The following is a 21,692-nucleotide window of genomic DNA, read 5'->3' as shown; positions in this document are numbered from 1 at the left end:
TTTTTTTTTTGTTCATGAATACTGCTTCTTCTGATAGCAAATAAAATTTTGCTTTGTCATATGTGCTTCACTACCATTTCCCCCAGCTGAGATACTCCAGATGAAATCACTTCATTTACAGTAAGAAACAAAATGGTTATGTTTGCTCCTTTAGCTGGAATTTATTTCTGTGGATTGAGAAATGTGTATCTAATGTTTAACTTATTATCTGTTACGTCTGTTTCAAGTTCTGTTTGATGCCTGGGCAACTCTTAATTCTTTCTTGTTTCTTCTGACCTAACCTAATCTCTGTGTGGACACACAACTAGAAATCCAGATTGTGATTATAAAAGATTTTTGTAAACACTATGTTAGTCGTGTCTTTACAGCAAGAGGTGAGTGTTTTCATCATTTCAGCAAATGAAACCTCTACAACTATACAGAAAACTAGAAGCCACTTTCGCAAGGTGGGTGCATACCTGATTTTGAAAAACACTTTTAGTTTTCCTTTTTAACAAGGTGACATTTACCATGTACACAAAATACTTGCATACACAAGTCAGGAAACCAAACCATTCCGTAGGACTGACTGTTTCTTGGCAACAGGATCAAATGTCCTACATGCCTGGTGTACCACTGTGTGGCTATCCATCATGTGCAGAGTAGCTGGTGTAACTAGGAATGGCTATATAAAGGCCTCCATGGTCACAAGGGTGATATTTTTCCTGTATGTATTTTAGAGAATTACCCCAAAGATAGGATCCACCTAGACTATGGGGAATCAAGGCTTAAGCTTTTGCTTTTGATTCTAAGGGAGCAAAGCCTGAGGTCAGCTGTCATACATCTCCAATACTTCTATTACATGTTTTTTGAATTTTCTATGCTTTTACTGGAAAACATTAGGACAATTTTAACACTATTTATAAAAAAATAAAAACAAAAGATAAAAAAAAATCATGGTATGTAGCTGTTTGCCAGATAGTCTTGTTGAAAGTAAAAAAAAAAAAAAAAAAAAAAAAAAGGAAACGTGGCTGCTGTTCTGGGCAGCGAAAGAGAGAGGTGCAAGCCAGCCAAGTCGCTTTTTGTTTTCCGCAAATTGTTTGCATCGTGGCTCCGGCACCACTTGCGAACCAGCCTTGCTAATATTTGTACCAATTTCATGCTAATAAAAATCAGGCTGCTGAGACAAGCATGGCTATTATCTCATTCATATTACTATTGTTTAGACCTCTGGTACTACAAAAGGAAAGGGAAAGCGTGCTCACACCGGGTAATGGTTGTTAACTTCTCACGTGAGGGATTTTCTCTGCAGTTTTTCAGTATTAATGATTGTTGTATGAATGGTCTTCAGGGGTTGTTGGAAGATAGCGTAGATCCTCTGGGTAATCCGTGTTGCAACATGTATGCTGGATTTTTTCCTCTCTGTTGAAGTGGCTTAAAAAACTATTTGATATTTCTCAGTTATTTCTCTCCCGTCAGAAGTCCACTGAAATAGCAGGTAACTTTTTTTTTGGTAAGCATTCATGGTACTCATATAGTATGAAACGTAAGAGAAAATGGAAAATATGCTGCCTGCCCTATGGAGAAAACCCATCCTCCTTGAGGCTTTCCTGCTTCTCCGAGATCCAAATACACTTTAAAAGTTTAAACTGTAAACCCCCATCTTCCTAGAAAAGAGAGCAGGAGAGAAAGAAATCAAGCTGTGTGTTCAGCCAAACCGCAAGTACAACAAACATATTTTTAAAATATATTGCTAGTCTGGCTTTTTAATGTTCAGAAGTTGTTCTACTTTGCAGAAAAAAAAATGGTGTTTGCAACTGCCTTAAGGACAATTTGTTTAACAGTAGGAGTAATTGCATGGGGAAAATGGAAAGAGTGACTGAAGTTATTTACTCAGATGTTAGTGTAGGTGTGGGGCAGAAAACTCACTGTGGGAACAGTGGGCTGCTTTTCTTGGTATCTTAGTCTATTTGATGACCATCAAATTTCCCAGCTCACTGGTTTTGTTTTTTCTGGATGGCATGTTTGATTATTTATCAGAAGGGAAAGGGAGTAGCTGAAGCAAATAAACATGTGACCAAGCTGTGTTTTGTTTTCCACTCAGAAGGCCGTGCCCTTTAACAGATATACAGAAAATAATAAACTATTGTTTTATGATAAAAGGAAATTATGTGTATCATTTTCTTTAGCAAGGCCATTAACCCCTTGTGTTCAGTGGTGTCCGCCTTCTGGCAGCTTATTGGGTTTGCAGCTGGAAATTAAAGGCACTTAAAAACCCCCTCTTGTGTGGAACGTTTCCATGGATTACTGCTTCACCCCTCTAGGATTTGCTGGATTTATTACGTAGTCATTTCTGCCTCAGCACATCCCTGGTCCTCTCCCCAGTCCTACTTGGGGTACGATTGACTAAATGAGAGACACTTTGAATTTGTAGAAGGGCGCTGACTTCTGAAGAAAACCTTGGAGAGTGCTGCTGGGATCTTTTTGCTGCCGATACTGGTCTCTGTGCAGTGTGAGGGGTTGCAGCTGTGTTTGGTCCGTTACAGACAGCGTCAGTTTATGTGATTCTTTTTTAAATGCCAGGTGTCTAGCATGTAGTGTGTAGTATTTCCTTTGTAATACCAGCTTAGGACAATGCTCATTATCTTCCCTGGAAAAAAAAACCTATAAACTAAATCACTGTCAGGAAGTAAAATACAGGTTTGCCTCATCTCTGGGAAGCATGTTGCATGCTTTAGCTGCTTTTATGGGATTAAAAGAAACAAGTTAAGACTGTCATGCACATGAAAGGAAACGGAGATGTGGTTTGTTTCACATTGTGCAGGTAGGTATAAATTTAATAGACTGACTTGCTTTCAAAATCTCTCTTTGTCTCCCCGAATCGCATGTCAGTTCCAGCGCGTTGATGAGCTCTGCGGTCCGTAATAGCGCCTGACTGCCGCTGCCCCGCAGGTTCTATATCGGCAGGAGGGTTGTCCTCCTCCTTGGGGATGTAGGTTCCCTCTACGCAATGGCTTCAGATCAAAAAAAGGAAAATTTGCCCAACTTCTTGAAGTTGCGTTCAAGTATGCACGTGGCTGGTGGGTCCGGGGAGGAGGAGGTGGATGCTTCACTCGCTGGCTCCAGGGGATCAGCACTTGGTGGGGAGCCCAAGTGAGTGACTGAAGCTGTGGGTTTAGTTTTGACGGAGGAAAAAAGGGCAGCCAAAATACCAGGGAGAGGAAGGGCTGGTGAAATAAGGACCTGAAACTTAAATGTGATGCAAAGAAAGAGGAAATGAGCAGCTTGGGGCCAGGTGACGTGGGCAGGGGCTGGGCTGAGGGATGTGGCCAGCCACCCTGTGCCTGACGGCTCCCTGAGAGTCAAGGGGGTTCAGGATGGACTGGGGAACGGGCTTTGGGGTCAGCGGTACAGGGTGGAGGTACCTGAGAAGGCAGGGGTGCAGGAGTGGTTGCATCCCATCAGACACAGGGTCTGTGGCCCCATCTGTAGTCCTTGGGCAGAAGCCTGTGAAGGGAGGACCTGTCCGTGGGGGAAGGTTTCCTCCTAGCCTCCAATGATTAAAGGTTAGCTTGTGCCCTGAAGCATAAACATTTGTACCCTGATTTATATTTTTATCTTTCCAAAGGTAGCTATAACTTATCTCATTATGATCTGTGCAAGTGTCTAGTCCTTTCTTTGCATCCTCCCCATGCTCTTGGCACTGGTGATATCTTGTGACAGTAAGTTCCAGGGAGTAATTATGAGTTGTGTATTAAGAAATAAGTAAATAAATTAAAATCCCTTTATCTGCTCTAAATTTTTTTTGGTTGTTGTTGCTTCCTGACTTCATTCAATGTCCCCTTTCTCTTGCGTTATGAGAAATGGCAAATAGCTCCAGATGTACCTTCTCAGGCCGAGTCACAATTTGTGTACTTTTATCATCACCCTTCTTACTCATCTCTCGCTAAACTAAACACTCCCACCCTTATCAATCTTTCCTCGTATCTGCCAAGGCCTTTAATCATTTTTGTCACCTCCATCTGAACTTCGCCTATTTTTGCTTTACCAGAAGCTTTTAAAATTAAGGTTTTTAGAAGCTGTTCTAAATTAGGTTGTGCCATAGGCTTGAAGTGCAGAGATGTGATTTGCAGCATAAGTTTCCCATGTTTTGGACTGCTCCAACATTTTGCTTCCTTCATTCATCCAACAGCAGTGAGCATCTGATGGTGTGTGGTGAGATGTCCACAGTCAGGGGCTTTATTTCATGGGCCTCTGAGTACAAGTTTGTCATACAGTGTTTTGGAAAACAAGCTTAAAATATGTTCCCTGTTTTGTTGACCACACAGGGAAGCGTGCAAGCAGCTGTATGCAATATACTATTTATGTTGTAGCAACAAAAAGGCCCTCTTCCTTCTCCCCCCCACCTTAGCCCTCTTCTCTTCTCCGTTAAAAAATATGAGAACTTCCCGTGCTTTTGACATCCAAGAAAAACGCGGCTCAGCAGTGAATAGTCCTCCAAATATTCAAAGGTCTGGTTCACTTTTGGATAAACACAGTAGTTCAGAATCTGATCTCGAGCCTACAGAAACGAGTTGGAAATCCCATAAGATTTTTTTCATCACTCAGACATAGTTCAGTTCTGGTTCAGTTTGCGCGGGGAGCCAAGATTTGTATCCTTTCTCGTTTTACCAGGATGTGTTGGCCCATCCCTCCTTTCTTGCTGGTACAGACCGCTACATGCTGTGAATCTTGACATGCCAAAATAAAGAGAGCCATTTTTAATGTTTGGGAACTTTTTGCCAGATGCTTTTTAAATGGGTTTGATGAGTCTTGACTGTGACTCTTAAAGAGAGGGGACAGAAGGTGTTTTTACAGTGTAACCACCTGAGGATTTAGCTTGTGCCTCAAGAACAGGATTTTTCTAGCCGTTGACGCTGGTTTGGGGTTTGCCGCTTTCTGGCGTTTGCTGAGTTTGACCTCCTACCCTGCTGCCTCTTGCTGCCTGCCCCCTTCCATCCTGCTTGTGTCTCTGGGTATTTGAAGAAAATACCTCAACCACCTTTCCCTCCGAGCTGGTGGAACTCATGAATAATTACAAAATTAAACTCAGGTGTTTTGGAGGCAAATCCCCATTGTCTCCCTGTGTGGGGCTGAGTCCCCACTGCTGCAGAACGGAGATATCAGGCAGGGACCTTACTGACCATGGGATGGGCTGTGGGGTGGCAGGCCAGAGCATCAAGTCTGGTCATCATCCTGCCGGCAGAAGTAACCTCAGCACCCACGAGGACCAAGCGTAGCAGTGCTGGGGCACAGGCAACTCCACCCTGTGGGTTTGGAAGAAAGGGTTTCTGTTTCCAGTGCCTTTTTCTGGAGGGGATCTCCTCAACTGGTAGCCAGGATCTATTCCAGAGGAAAGAAACTAAGCCTGCTGGAAGAAAAATAAAGACTCATCTTCTTTCCTTACAACTGAACTATTCTAGGAGATGCTTCAGCATGAGGCATGTTGCCAGCTCCTTTGCTCCAAGCCTGCCCCAATCTCGTCAGGGACAGGATGTGAGCTGGGGTTTGTACATGTGGACCTCCATGTCCCTTCTCTTTTTCCAGCATGGGAATCACCCATTAGTCACTTGGCTAGATCAGTGTGCTGCATCTAAACAAAGCCTTTAGGGCCAGCTTATCATTTTATTCAAGTAAAGGATTGTTTTTGAAGCTCTCCCCTTTGACGAGCTGGCTGGTAGCCCCTTGGATGGAGCTAAGCCTTGCAGAGGAGCTGCAGCTAAGTGAGGCTCTGGGTATAGGCAACCAGCAGCATCTCCCCTAGCTCACAGCATCCTTCTGCTGCCCATGTGGAGCAGAGTTGAGTACGGGGTAGATGGAGGAAGATTATTTAATGAAACAAGGAAATAGAGGATGAGATGGGGATAGATAGGGGTGTTTTGAATCCAAGGCTGGCGAGGAGGCTGGACAGCAGGGCTGATTCCCCCAGGTTATGTTGGATCCTGGTCATGTCCCATAGCAGAGCCCCATGTCCTGCCTGTAGTTATCCTCAGGCTTCCTACTTGTGGTGCCGGGAAAGTGTTGGGGCTCTTGGCCTTGGCTCATTTTGGTGTGTGGTGCATAGGGTCAGGATGGTGGGAGCGGGGAGGGAGCACATAGCAGCTCGTTTCCCAGTTCTGGAGGAAGATGAAAGAGCTGGGTACGAATGTCAGAGGGAATAAGTGCTGCAAGAACATCTGCTTCTCTTTTTTGCATCTACATTTTATTCCTCCTCTTCATTTTGGTTCCTTTCCTATTCTCTCTAGTTGGTTCTTCTCACCTCCCCCTGTTCTGTTCCTCCCAGAGGAACAGCACTACCCACTGCTGTCGCTTTGCACTATTTTTTATTTTTTTTCCTTTTTGCATACTGCTCTGCTCCTTGCCGGTTTCCACACGTTGTGCGGCTCCTCAGCCTGTTGGAGGAGAGCTGCAGCAGGGCTCCCCTCCAATGTGTCTGCCTCCTACCACCGCTCCTCTACATCTGCTGCTCCAGGAGAAGAGGGTGTCACAGGAGAGGAGATAGAGGAGGCAGGAGTGGGAGAGACACGAAGCAGCTCTGAAGCTCGGGTGCATCCGGGCTTCCGAGCTTGTGAGCTGCATCTTGCCGCTCTGCTGGGAGCAGCTGTGGAGTGGAGCGGGGTGTGAGGACAGATGGGAGCTGAGAAAGAAGAGAGATTGCTGGCTGAGTCTAATTCCCCCCTCGTCCCACCCGGAAGAAACAAAGGTACTTGCCTTGCGAGACTAAATGGAAGCAAAAAACCCTTCTGAGAGGTGGGCCATGCCTCTGCTGGGAGAGGCCCCTTTAGCTGCGACCAGGCGGTCCCTCAGTGCCTAAAGCCGTCATGAAACTTGGGAAAAATAGGTGGTGGGAGAGCTGGATGCCTGATGCTGCAAAGCCACGCTTTGCCTAAAACACGGTGGGGAAAGCTTGGCCACAATCTTAGCTGTGTAAGGATCCAGCTATCCGTTACTGCTCAGAGGTCAACACAGAAGGTCTCGCTTCTGGGGTCTGAGGCTGAAGTAGCATTATGTTTTCTCCAAGGGTAAATTTTGCCCTTAAAATACCTTCTGTCTCATCTCTCTCTGCCTGTTGTGTTGTGTTTTGTTTTTTTAATGACCATAACTGAAATAATGGACAGATGATGATGTTGGCTGGCAAGTAACTTTCCAGATTTACTGCTTGGACACTTCAGATGGCTGCGGGATCATCTCTGATTTCTGGGAACACTTCCTTCTTCCTTTCTCAAGTTGCTTTCCTGATGGGCAGCTTTGTCCACCTGGAAGGGCCCAGAACCCTTAGGAATCTGTAAAAACAACATGGGATTTTGTTCTGTGCCCTTCTCGCAACTTCTGTCTGCATGCTTCTCCATTTCGGAGGCAGCCAATTACTGCACAACTGCCCTGGGAACTGGCAGTCAGACAGGATACTGGATTCTTTTGCATCCTCGTGTCTGTTGGTCTCTCCCCACCCTCCTATGTACACACCTTTCCACACATCCTGCTGTTCCCTAGATCAGGTTTTCCATGCCTGATAAACCTCAGGTGCAGCAACAAGTTTCTCCTGGCGTTAAAGAGTCAGGCCCATTATAGCTGTAGGTCTTCATATTTCATTAATAGCTGATTGATATTAATATTGGTTGGAGCAGATGGGAAGGGAGGAGCTTGAGCTCTTTTTCTTCAATAGAAACAGACTGATGGAAAAACAGTTGGAGACTTGCTGCCTTGTTGTACTGGCTGCAGCGGTGGAACAAGTTAGCAAGAGGCTCCATAGGACTGGATCCTGTTACTGTTTTCCTTATGTACTAACACTGTAAGCAAGTATATGGCATTTAAGCAGCACTTCTATTTTTAAAGTTCTACCTTCTTTTTCCAGTGTATCTCCCTTCCCCAGCCCCCTTCCCAAATCGAGAGTTTCTAGCCACATGAAGTCAGAGGCAGGGCTACATTTTCACCCTTTGAGCAGAACTTGCCCAAAGGGGATGATGAAACTGAAAGACTGAGCCGCTTGGGTGAAAATGTCGAATTACAACAGTAACTGGGGTGGTAGCAGTGCTGGATGTTCTGGGCAAACAACAGCTGGGTAAACGAGTCACGTTCTGTCTATCTTGCAATAAAATTGTGTTGGTCATCTCAAATGCATACTTCACCACCCCCCCCACCCCGCCTCAGTGCTTAACTAGTTGGGAAACATTAAATGGTTGCCACTTCCCCAAGCACAGGGAGAGGGGTTTTTGGTGGGGCTTCCCACTTATTCTGTGGCATCTTTGAATGAAACAGGCTTGATTCATCTCATGGTGAATGTGCTGTTAAGATTTCTCCTGGGTTACGTTTCACCCAATGTTGGTCTCAAATATTGTCCCAAGTTTGTGCAATGTCCCTGAAGTACAGTGTTTCAGTTGCCTTTTTACTGGTCTCCGTTTTACGTCAGAAAATCTCCTTATCTCTGGGTGATTTCCTAATGGATAAGAAAATAGCTCAGGAGTTCATTTACTGTATCTTGCATTTAGGCATACACGGAGCAGACTCAAGATGACTCTCTCGGTAGTGAGCTTTTTACTGATGTCATCCTTTCAAATCCCTGTTGATAGTGACCAAAACCCATGGCACTCAGAAGGTGCACTTGCTAGGGGATGCTTTTCTTTCTCTTCCTTCAGTAAGTGGGAATGTTACCTATTTGTATTTCAGTGCAGAGATGAAGACTGTTGTTGATGCTGTGTGATTAGCTGCTGGAGGTGAGGATTGGCATCTGGGTCGGGTTGTCCCAAGCAGCTGTGTCCAGGCTTGCAGGCTCTTCGAGCAGTGCGGATAGGTGCCATGTAACATGGCCGCTGGTAATCATGGGCCCATATATCTGAAACATCTCTGTGGTTTGGGGGGCTCTTGGTGTCTCTACCTGCCAGTCCTGTGAAGGAACATGCAGTTGACTGGATGCACAAACACGAGCTGGTTTACTGCGGCCCCCAGCAATTGTTCGCCTGCAGAAGTGCAAGCACGTGGTGGAGATTTAGGATGTAACTATGGCAGTGGGGAGGAATGTGTGAAAAGAGCTTGGAGATGTCAGAGCACCTGCTCGTGAGGAGAGGGCCACGTTCACAGAGCTGTTGGCTAGCAGTAAACAGTCCTGGCACCCTTGTTTCAGGACTTGGCAGCAGCAGGAGTTGAACCGAGTCCAGCTTTACTCTCTACTGCCTGTTCAGTAAGTTGAGGACAAGGCAGATGATTAAGGAAATGTGGGGAAACTGCTACAGAAGCTTTTGGAAAGATAAGAGACTTTGGTCTCCATGTCTGACAGTCTGGCACTTCTCACTAGCATTGAATTCACATGCAAATCAAAGGCAACATCTACTCCCACAGGAAGCTTTATTAATGTACAGGCCTGCTTACGAATCTCCGTGCTGATGAAGGTTGTGGGACTGACTTCACTCTCAAATTAATTTCCCTGTCTATCCTCGCTTGAGCACAGTGCAGCATCAGCAGCCTCAGCAGGGCTCCCACGCCAGCATCCAGCAATGGGCTCCACGGAGGAGCAGTTGCTGCGTGGAGCCAGAGAAGGGGGTAGAAGTGCAGCACTTGTCAGCTTGAATTAAATGGGATGTGCCAGCATAATGAGGGCAGGTGTCCACTGGGCTTGAACCGACATCAGCAAACTAACTCCACGATGGCATTCCAAATGGGCTTGAAATACTTTGCATGTAAGAGGAAATAGGGCTGGTGCTTCCCGGACTGAGCTAGACGTCTTTCTTCTACACATCCCGTCATGCGTAAGCAGTGCGGATGAGACTTTGAAATGGCAGGGGTGGTTCTTGGTCCAAGTTGAGAAGGAGGAAAGGCTGAGCAGGGTAACGTAGAAAGGAGGAGGGACTTTAGGATACCACCAAGGACACAGTAGCTACTTAGTGCAGATGTTCAGTAGGGACCAGATCTGAGCTACAGACAACCCTCCACATCTTAAACCCAAGCTCATCTGATGCTTAGCTTTTGTCGCCGTCAGTTATTGATAAGTGGAAGAGCGAAATCTTGAGAGAAGAGAGATGGGAAATGCCATTTCAGGCTGCAATCCCCTGAGCTGTCAGCTTGCTGCCATCTCACCCGTGCCTGCCCCTCCGTGTTTCTCCGTTTGCCGTTTCTGTCCATCCCATCTCCTTGTATCCGTGATGCTCCTTCCAGCCAACTCATTTGTTACTCTCATTATTTTTAATCCTTTCCTTCCCCCCAGCTCCATGCTCCATGCTGGTCCTTCCCTCTTGCCATCACTGGTCCCACCAGGTATCAACCCCAGGACCAGTGCCAGGTGGACATGAAGCAGGGTGGTATAGGTGTCACCTTGAGTGAAGAGCCTGAACAAGGCTGGGGGTGTGAGGGTGTGGGTGCTGTGCAGGGGGGGCTGAAGCAGGGACAGAGCCTTCCCGCTGTGAGCCTGCGCCCGAGGGCAGAGATCTTCATCGGCGTGGGGTCAGCCGTGGTAAGGGCTCGTGGTGGCAGCGGCCACCCCGCTGAGCTGCACAGAGCTTCATGGCCAGCTCGAGTCAAAAGCAGGCATTTCTTGCACGGCTACTTGTTCTGGGAATCTTCAAAAATTTCTGGCAGCCAATTTTAGTTGTGCAACCTCTCAGCTGCCAGAACGGATAGAATATGATCATATCACATGAAATGCATGCAGGGTCTGCTATAGCAACTGTATTTCAAAGAGACAACACATATGGTGACTGGTTCTTTTTGGAATAATATCTATAAGTTGATGATGTTTTATTCAAAAAGGCTGTAGCTTGAAAGGTTAGGGATGTTCTGATTGTTTAGTGTATGATTAAAGAAAGGCTTCTGTGTTTTTTTTGGCCTATTGAATCTAATTACTGGGAACTAAAATGATCATTTGATTGCACATTTACCTGGAATTATTCTTCTGCAGAGCCAGTCTTAATAATATATAATAATATGTTGCGCTTGTACTGTATAGCGCTTCTTGTCTGAGCAACTCAGAGTGCTTTACAAGTATTCATTAATTAAATAAGCCATACAACACCCCTGTTAAGTAGGTATTTGTTGCCCATCCCCTTAAAGTCTTGTAGGTTTTATTTCTGCTGCTTCTGCCCACCCTTGAAGATGCTTTAACAGCTAAATAAGCTAATTCAATACAAATAACATTTTTTTTAACCATACTTAGCACTTTCTGCATAAATGTTTCCTTTGTTGCACTGTATTAATTGGTAGGCTGTAGGGTCTCCTCTGTTTCTTGATGCTGAACGACAGCGGGGGTGGTTCTGTGTGTGGGAACACAGATGCACACCCGCCCTGGTGCATGCCCATGCCTGGCAGATCTTCGCACCCCTCATGGGGACATGGATGGTTTTAGAGATTTTAGGGGTGTGCTGAGCTCCGACCAGCTTGAAATGCAAAATCTTGATTTTACCTTCATCGCACCGAGCTCTGTTGGAAATCACATCCACCCTTAAAGAGTTTTTCTGATCCAGTGGAGACTTGTTATTAAATTTGAAAGGAGGGCTCGTTGCCAGAATGCGGTGTAAGGTCTCTCCTCCCCGCTTGCCCTGGCGTGCTGGCCGGCAGTGGTAGTTCTTCAGCCCCCCAGGCTGCTGAATGTCCCTTCAAAAATAAAAAGATGGGTCTAGGCCATAAAATAACAAGTTTTTACTGGGGGGTGATGGATCCGAGTTTGCAGTCCTTGATGTCAAACCTTTCCCAGCAGTTCTGCACTGAGATGAAAGACTTTGCAACTTGGAGAAGCAAGTGAAACCTGAAGCGTATCTGACTCCTTAATTAAATAGGTATTAATTAAATCACTCAGAGAGCATACACAGTAGGAGTAGGGAAGGCTCTTTCCCTCCTTCCGTGTAGGCATCTTGCAAAGGGACTATTTTTCTTGTTTTACATTAATGAAGTCTTCAGCCTTCCCACTTTTCCACCTACACATGTACTGAACGTCTCCAAGGAGACCAAGAAGGCCCGAGTCCGGTGCTGGTGAATCCTCTGGGAGCAGTGGGCTCGGGTCTCGCCAGTGGAGCCTCAGCTGTGCCACAGGCTGTCTTGCAGGGATCATCCTTGCTGTCCCCTGGCTGGGGAGCCAGGAGTGAGCCAGGGCAGGGACTTGCTATTTGTCCTTCTTTCCCCTATGTTTTGTCCCCTCTTGCTTTCTTTTCCCCACCTGATGGAGTAATCGGGCCTTGCAGACTGGCTGGCTCCAGTGTCCGGGGATGTTTTTCATTCACATTGCACAAAATTCTGCAATAATCCCCCGCCATGTGATGCTCTGCTTACGCTTTCAGGATGATGTCCCTTGCCCCTCCATCCTGTAAGGCTCACTGTCCCTTCGCTGCTCTGCCTGCTCCTATCCGCATCCCCACTGCTGCTGTCACCAGCTCTTGGTGATGTCAGTGGGGTGAGATGCTGTTCCTGCTTCTCACTGCATTTGCTCCAGCTCCTTGCAGTTTCTTCAGCATGGTACCTCTGGGACTCGGCATGGCCCACCGGCCACTGGCTCTCCTCTTCCTCCCACCTTGGCCTTCCAGAAACTTCCCTGAATTTCTCCAGTGCTCAGGAGAGCAGACAGTGATACACAACTGCTCTCTTCCATAAATCTGACCTGACCCACTGGAGAGTGTGAAAGCTGTTAGCACATGAGCCTGCCTGGTAGCAAGGAGGGCTTTGGGCTGCTCCAGTCGGGGTATAAAAGTAGCTGTATGGTCCTCACCACCGAGATTCCTGCAGTTTCTTGAGGTTCCCACCCAGGAGCTGAACATCAGCTGCTGCTGATTTTCACCATAGTCAAAATGAGAAATCCATGAGTGAGATATCGCCCCATTGTGTGAAAGTGCTGAGTTGGGATTTTTTTTGTGGAAGACACTGCTTTCCTCGATGGCAGTGCTTCAGGAGTGGAGTGGTACCCCATGACCAAGGGGTGCCTTGACCCTGTGCTGTGCATGTAGCTCCCCACACCCTGTCTGCTGTAAACTCAATTTTCAAACCTCTCTCTTCGCAGGCTCTCCAGGTAGCACGACAGCTTCTACTGCAACAGCAGCAGCAGCAGCAACAGCAGCAGCAGCAGCAGCAACAAGTTAGTGGATTAAAGTCTCCGAAGAGGAATGACAAACAGCCAGCCCTTCAGGTAAGGGGAACCTGTGTGCCTTTGCGAGGGCCTGGGGTTTATAAAACCTGGATAAATGCGTCTTGCTTGTGAGTGTTGGGATGGGACCTTCAGGAGCTTCCTCCCAGTGAAGTCCACAGAGCGGCTGTGGCTGATGTAAGTGGCATGAGGACCGGTGCTAGGTGCTCTTGAAAATCCCACCCACAGCGTATTTACAAATCGTGAGCGTGTACTTTTATTAGCATCTGGTAGGGTTGGATCATGACAGAATGTAATAGCTTTTGTTACTGTGTTAGTGTGCATAGGAGATTTGCATTAACATTTCTGTTTGATTGCTGTTCCGTTTGTAGTCTGTGTTCACTCAAACCGTTGATTTGCTGTGTCAAGGATATTGGGAAATGCTAGGATATCATATCATCAGTGGTTTTTTTTCCCCTTTTATTGTCTGCTGATTTATGGACATCTTTAGAAATCAAATCTAAATATTATCAGGCTTTGTGCTGTTATGAATTCAGAAAGCTAAAACCAATACAGGCTTCCCAAACAGAAGATGTATGTACACATATGTGGCTTTGGAGTACATTCTGCTAGTCTTGTGGGATAAATCATGGGAGTTAAAGACAAGAAAGACCTATTAGGTCATGGATCACATTTTCCTTTTTTGGGTTGGTTTATTTTTTTTTTTGCTATTCTAGTGTTAGAAATCCCAAGTGGTAGTAGGACCGCTATTATTTTCCTTCAGATGGTTTTCTATAACAAAGCACACGCTGAGGAACTTTCCACTTTAATTCCATCCTCTTGCTCCAAGTAATACTGCTTGTATAAATACTGAGTCAGTCCCTTGCCTTGCCTCGTGTTCACACTCCTCAAACATCTGAGATACTAACATGTACTTGCCAGTTTTGGCAAATTATATGTATCTAGTTCTTTATGTATTTCATAAACTGGCACTTCTAGACCCTTGACCACTTTGCTGGTTTGCAGCTGGTTATTGCTTTTATTATTGCTCTCTTTGCAATTGCAGCGTGTCACTGTATTTTTGATAATAAGTTACTGAATACAGCAGTTCAGCTGCAGTCACACAAAGCCCTGTAGCTGGGACATTTATCTTATCTCGCTCTTCTATATCTGATGCTTCAGCCTCTGTAGCCCCAAATTCTTTCCGTTTTTTTTTTTTTCCGCTTGTTGTCATAGCACGTTGTCAAACTCATGTCTGTTTTGCTCTTTCTAATTTTTTTTTTAGTTTGATATACTATCACCATGAGTTCCCTGACAGCATTGCTGCTTCTCTTGCCTTTTATATGTGCTTCAGATTATTTTCCTCCAAAAATACGGATCCTAGACTCTTTAAATATGTAGTAGAAATGGAAGGTAAAGCCAACATCACTAAAGGCCTTGACAGTAAAGTGAGAGGACCTGATCCTGTGGTTCTTACCCAGATAAAGCTGATGGGGACTTCAAGGGGAGTTTTGCCTGAACAAGGAATAGCTATTAACTGCAGTCCTTGGCCCAGCGTGGACAACTTCTAGCTTTCGTGTAGTGATTTCATCTTCAAAGCATTTTGCAAATACTAATCTCCAAAACATCCCCTGAAGGAAAGTCTGATAAGTAAGTAGCATTATCCCAGTTCTGGACTGGGAAACTGAGGGAAGCAGGTTAAGTGACTTGCTTAGGATCACTGAGGGAATTGGGTTTAGAGGTAGGATTAAGATTCATGAGTTCCTGGCTCCCACCCCTGTGCTCAGGCTGCTGGACAACACCTCGCACTTTATAGCCGAGCTATTATTCTTTTGGAAAGTATGAAGCATTTTGTCATTGGGCAAATATACATTTTATTGGCAGCATAGAGCGCCATAATCCAAAGTGTTACATTAATGCTTTCAAAAATATTTTATTTGGTAAATCCACAGCTGATCCATATGCCTTTTAATAGACTCTTCCACTGGGGACATTTTTAATGAGAGATTGTGCTGGCTAGGTCCAGTGTCAGGTACTAAAAGAAGTGCTTTGTTGTGCAGATGTCTTAAGAATAGCTCCAGAGGATGAAATATGACTGTGTTGACCTTTCAGCTGTGAGCTTATTTGTCAGGATTCAAATAAGTTGAAAGGATCAAACCAAACAGTTTCCGTAGTCAGACTGGGAATTGTGTTGCAGAGGTCAACAGTGAAGGCCACATCGCAGATTCCATAACATAGCCAATTGTTGGTACGTATTAAAGTACTGGAGCAGCTCCTGCAGTCAGAGACACAATTAAAATTCTAATTTATTAATGTATACAGAGAGCTGGCCCAGCCTGTCACTCACTGATTCAAATGACTGCCCAGTCTTTTTTTTTTTTTTTTTTCTTCCCTCCTCACTCCTGGTGCTTTTGCTTAAATGTACTGGAAGTCCTCTTGAATGTAACAGACCGAGTGCATCCCTGCAATGGCAGTCTGTTGCCAAAGGGAAATGGTGGCACTGGGGGTAGAATTTTTGAGTAAAACTGCACCCACACAAGCACCCACACCCCCTGAAGTCGGATGGTGCCATGTTGATAAGGCAATACCCGTTGCTGACAGTACGTAGAATAAATGTTGAGGGTGGTGGAAATGCGCCTGTTTAAGTTTGCTTAAATAATGAACCAAGTCATCTTTGCACTTAGTTTATAAATATAGATGTCTCGTTCGATAGCCACAGCAGTTAGCAGTTACCTTTTTTTTTTCCGACAGACTCCATGTATAACAAGAATACCATAGGCATTGCTTCTCTCTGCTGTGCTTGGCGAGGGCACTGGTGAAAAGCTCCCTAACAGGAGTGCTGGGGAGCTGGGTTTGCATGAAACAGGGGGGAAGGGATGCTGTTCCCCAGGGTGCTGGTCCTCCTAATAAGATGCTCCGTGGACCTGCCCGCCCCGAGAGGGGAGGCCTCTGCGGTCCCATGCGGGGCTGGAAGAGCTCCCTCCATCGCGGGCTCAACACTTTAATGCTGGCTGGCAGGCTTTGTCACGTCACCCCACCGCCACAAACAGATGTAGAAAATTAATCTAGTATACGCTGTGTGGCTAATCTGTTACTGCCTTGTGGATAATTTCCTATATTCCTTCTTTATTCACTGATCTAATAGCCACGGTACTTAAATACATCCCAGCCTCCTGTGGCCACACTGGGGCACAGTGCCTTCAATAGCATTTACATGACAATGGGCTCCAGCGATGTCTTTGGGGTCTCTTGACCTTGGTAACTCTACCTGAAGATCTTTTAGCAAATTTTGAGTTATTTAGTTTATAAGAACTTGGACACAGGAGTGGAGATGTGCTCTGCAGATAGTTGGAAAAAAAAAAATCTCCAAATACACGATGACTCACATTTTGAGCCTATCTCACACTGCCGTGCTTTATATTTGGCAGTGACCTCCAGTTTCACAGCCTGATGACACAAAAGAAAATTGAAAATTAAGGAATGGATTTAGTAACCAGCAGTTGGGAAAAGAATATAAAAAATATCAGCCCCACAAAAAATTACTGGAAGTGAAAAAAGGCTAAAGCGTGTTTGATAATATATTTGCTATAGACATTGGACTTCCTTGAATTTGTGAAACAAATAATTTAACAGGCCAGGTATGCTTAGGATTTTGAAAATGTGCACATTTTCCTGGCCAAGATAAATATATCTTTGTATTAATATATGTATTGATTAAAATTTTCAGCTTTAATTGCTGATGCTCTTAACGATTATTCATTTTGGTTCTTCAAGCATTTTAGTTGCTGGCAAGAGCACACACATTGGAAACAAATCAAGAGACACATTTTTCTCCCAAGAAAGTAAAAGTGCATGTGTGTTTTGGCAATACTAAAAATACAATTTTTTTTAAAGACGTAAATGTTGTGTGTTGCATTGAGCTGAAAGTTGGATACCGGACTGAAAACAGATTTAGGACATCCAAGTCAGTATCTTGCAATTGAAACCCATTACTTGACTTTTTTATGTGATGAAATGAGATTTGTTGTATGATAGTTAACCTGTGTGTGTTTGGAGAGAATAAATAGTGAAATTACCAAGATGGAAACTTTTGTTTTCGGTTGACAAAACAGAAAATAAATCTTCCCTTTAAGTCACAGCCAAGAAAAGAATTTGGGTTTGGTTTAGATTTTCAGGGTGAGACTGGGGGAGGCTGAGAGGACAGAGCTGTCCTCGCCTTTGCATACCGCTGCTTTTTAAAGCAGCCGTTTGGCTGGGCTTTTGTAGAATTTAATTTGCATGCTGTATTATCTTAATATTTCTTTCCAGTATCTTGAGAAATAGAAGAGGGCAAGAGGAAAAAATCACTGTAGCTTGATGTTGAGGGAAATTATTATTGTTTTTTATGAAATTAGAAATCATTAGCTCAACAATGTAATAAATATTGAAAGGTGAAGGGAAGGGTATTCTCTGTTTCGCTTGGAGCATGCGAATACTGGGTTATGTAGTCTCTGGTTTTACACACAGTGTACCTTTTTTACATAGTGGTAAATTTAACAACTGGTAGAGAAATTATTTCTCAGCATATAATTTGGGAGGAGAAGTAAATTTGCAAATGTATTTATTTTTATTTGTATTACTATCTCTCTGTTTCATTCTTAAACATGGGAGTTGATCTGAATTTGGCCTCAGTCAAGCCAATGGGAATTTTGTCACCAGCTCTAGTTGGGTCAAGATTTCACTTCTACAGGGTTTAAATAGTTTACCCATGAAAATTTCACTTCTTTTTTTTTTTATTTTTTACTTTGGAAATAAAGCAAAGTTGAGTTTTGCTGGTTTCTACCAAATGACCCATAGTTTTTTTTGTTTTTATCCCTAAGTCCAATTATAGTTGTTAGTCAGTTCTTGGAATATGCCTATGAAGTGCAAATATCATCCACCCCACAAACAGAACAAAATCTGAGTCAGGTCCTCAAAATTACATGATCAGCTAGAAAAATTTGATACTAAGTATTTTTTTCAGTGAAACCTGTGGGCCCTTTTTGCTGCCCTTTTATATTTTTTTAAAAACCTTTAGTATTCAGTTTTTCCAGTTTTTCAGACTGAGCAGAAAGGTGACAAACGCAATTGTTTTTCTTGAAAGAAGTCTATGATCGTCCTGTAAATACATGATTCAAAAAAACCACAGCTTCTAGGAAAATACCAATAGGCTGGCAGTCTGAGGTACTGTCAGCAAATCTGATTACTCTCATTTTATAGCCGTGTAAACCCAAGCAGAGAGATAGTAAGTGACTCACCCAGGGTCAGAGAGCTGAAGACCTTCAGTGGCATCGAGGTGTGCAGCTCCTGACAGGGTATTTGGGAGTTTGGCATCTGCATGTTATAAAGGAGTCGGTCCTGAGGGACAAAACTGAAAGTAGAAGCCAGGATCCTTCATTTCCAGCCCTGTGTCTTGTCAGAGCACCCCGAGTATAATTTTCTAGAAGGTTTTCTGCTTTGACGTGAGACATTTAGGGAATAGGGGTTTTTTAAAAAATGTGTTTTCTGACCAGGTTGGAATGGGGCCGTGGGGCTGGCAGTGCCCAAGTCTGGCCGCGTGTTACCCACCTCGGGGAAGGCGAAAACAAATGAAACCTTACTGACTGGTCAGAAATGTGTAAATTGCTGACAAAATGACACATGTAATTAAGAGTGCTCCTGCCATTTTACCTTGTGGTTTACACCTACAGTGTTGAAAAAAGAGAGTGACTCCCACCTCGCTAATTACCATTATCACTGAAATGGTAGGGTTTGAGTCATTAGTTCCATGTGCATTTAATTAGAGGAAGGCTGAAATTGGATTTAACTTATTACTTTTTCATGGATCACTTTCTTGTCATCACTTCAAATTGGATTGCAGCCCCAGGTAACTAATTATGAGCGCCACAGGATCAAGAGTGAAAAAAAGGTAATTAGGAATAACACTGTTGGACCCTTGCTGGTAGTCCACTTGTGCTTGGGAAGAAATGAGAGCGGTATTTTGTAGTATTACAGATTAGGGAGTTAAAGGTATGCACTGCTGCTAGGAATCATGGGAGACTGCCCCCTCCTATAGCGGTTTATATGATGTACAGCTGGGTTGAAGATGTTATAGCGACATGGTTCCACAATCAGCTCCTTAATACCGAGATTAAACTTGTAAAAGCAACAGATCGGTTGTAGGTATGAGGCATCTCAACAACTGGGTAGTCAGGGGTCCTTACATATGTGATTACACCAGCACTGTCAAAGCATTCTTGAGCCGTGGTACGGAGCGGTTTAAGTACAGCGAGCTAGAATTGATAACAAATTAATGAACATATTAATGATCCGAAAAGATCGTTCATATCCGACAGGGAGATTTATCAATCAGGAGAACAATGGTGAGGTTGATGATGTGTATGTCAGGAATGTAGCTCGCATTGCTGCCGTGATAAAATCAGAACGTTGCTTCTCTTTTGTTTGCTGGAGAGGTTTCTTTTTGTTTTGCTTTTTGTGGGGAAGGCTTGCTTCGTTGGTTTGTCCCTTTTTTTTTTTTCTCTTTTTTTTTTTTTATCTTGTAGATATGATTGCCAAGTTCTGCTTTCTTCAGAAAATACTTTAAAACAAATTGTTTTATTTCCATGTGCAGAACAGAGTTCAGAACTGCAAGTAATCAATTTTATTGACACAGTCTGGAAAAAAATGTTGATGAGAGTTCAAGGATGTGAAAAGATTGAAATTTCAAAGTGCCCAACACTGAGTGTAGGAAAATTTCAGAAGAAGTTTCATTAAGCAAAGAAATCTATTGTGTAGGGATCTGTAAGAGGAAAGTCTGCTCTAGGGCCCAGCGATACTGCAAGGAGGTTGCAGCAGCTGATTTTTGCCTTTAGAAGAGGAAAAGTTTCTTAATTTCTTGTAGTAGTGAATCACAGTTCAAAGGCTGGCACAATTTCCTTAAGTTGTTTAAAATGGCTTTTAATGCTCTGTTAATGTAGACAAATATTTGTGACTCAGTGTTGGGTAAGTGATGCTTGCTCATTATTTCCTGATGCAAGCAAAGTGTAGGAAATTATGTGAACGCCATGCAGAGATGCTAAATAGACTTAAGAGTAACAAAATTCAGTTACGGAAATTAAGTCTTTCTCATTTACTTGACATTACAAAATAAATCTAGAGATTAAAAGGTATTACCTTTAATACAGAAAAAAGAGAATCTCCTTTAATACATCTCAAATTGATTTACAATTTTTATACATAATATTCATCTGTGGTTGAAAAGGGGGCAACCTAAGGTCGAGTGATGTAGTGTTTCCATTTTTCCATATGAGTCTTACTGTGTGTGATAAAAGCAAACTCCTTTATTTTGTCAGTCTGCAGGAATTTCTGATGAAGTGCAGGGGTCACTTTTCTGTCAATTTGAGTAGGCAGCATTTTTGAACTACTGTTTTTCTGCCCCCCGCCCCGCTCCACAAACCGTGGCCCTGATCTGACACACGCGTGCACACACACACTTAGAGTGCTGCAGTCTGCAACTTATTAGTGCGCAGCGCTGGAGCCTGTCCAGTGGTTAGAAAATTTCCTGAAGCCTGGAATAACAGCAGTGGGTGCAAGTGCCATCGAACAGAAGTGACAATGAGGGGCAGTCCGGCCCGCCTGGCGAAACGCCCGGGCTGGAAAACCAGCTGAGATAGTCAAACGCAGGAAGATTGACGCGGTGCATCTGGGAAATGCTCAAAAAGTTGGGTTCTTGAAAAAATTACCTTCTGTGATCGTAAGACATCATCTGTTTTCCTACAGAGATTGTTTATAACAGGGTTTTCAAGCACTTGTCAAATAACCAGGAGTGAAGGAAACAGGCTAAAAATCTCTTACCGTTCAGATGAGTCCTGGTGTAGTTGGAAAAAAACAAACTCTCGTCATAGAGATCCGCAGCTTCCCAAGTCCAAGGGTGCCTGGGAGAAATAGAAAGGAAACTATTAGTCAAAAGCGACACGGCGAGTGCTTGTCGAGCACGGGACGTAGGCTGGGAAAGGTGGTAGGCTGGGGCGATGTGTGCAGCGATGTCATTACGGGAGTCGCGAGGTGAAGTCATACCTAGTAACTGGTTTTTGTGTTGCTTAGCTTTTGTTACTTCGCTGTGATATCATGGGCAAAATATTATAAACATATCATGGCTATAGCTTGCTTGTGTAACAAAAGATCAGGAACTTTTATTAAGTTTGTTTTCCTTGTCATATTGTAAAAATTTATTATGTGTACTGTGTATATTAGAAACAGATTTGGGTAATTCTGTCTAAATGAAGTCATCCCAGCTATTTCCAGACTGTCTGTTTTTGGTTGTGAATAATTTTCATACATCAGATGGTTGTCATATTTAGTAGCTCTCTACATTTTAAATAGGACATATCCCATTTTGAACTTCCATGGACTTTATCTACCTCTAATTTTTAAGGCTATTTTGTTGTTAGGAGTATTTTAAAGTGCTGCCCGTGGCAGGGCAGGGCAGAGCTGGACCAGTGCTGGAGGAGCCCCTCGCCTTTCTGCATCAAAATAACAGATTTTTAACAACTGCAGTAGTACTTGTGGCTTTCAGCAGCACGCGCTGGGGAAGAGCCTGCCAGATACCTATTTCAGCTTGTCCCTTTGTGTTCACACTTTGCAA

The 21,692-nt window shown here is 44.0% G+C and overlaps 1 protein-coding gene across 6 annotated transcripts in view; it reads left to right on the top strand.

The window, feature by feature from the left end:
* FOXP1 (forkhead box P1) overlaps positions 1-21,692 on the top strand; it is a 343,548-nt gene that overhangs the window by 217,124 nt on the left and 104,732 nt on the right. For all 6 annotated transcript variants that reach the window (XM_026857386.1, XM_026857384.1, XM_026857383.1 and 3 more), the window contains one exon: positions 12,989-13,114. In XM_026857386.1, coding sequence (XP_026713187.1) covers positions 12,989-13,114 — 126 coding nt within the window. The remainder of the gene's footprint in view (positions 1-12,988; positions 13,115-21,692) is intronic.

Source organism: Athene cunicularia (assembly GCF_003259725.1).
Source record: "Athene cunicularia isolate RWA chromosome 12 unlocalized genomic scaffold, athCun1 chr12_part1, whole genome shotgun sequence".
In the NCBI taxonomy this organism is placed as follows: Eukaryota; Metazoa; Chordata; class Aves; order Strigiformes; family Strigidae; genus Athene; species Athene cunicularia.
The sequence above is the reverse complement of the archived record's forward strand: the minus strand, read 5'-3'. Positions and strand labels throughout refer to the sequence as shown.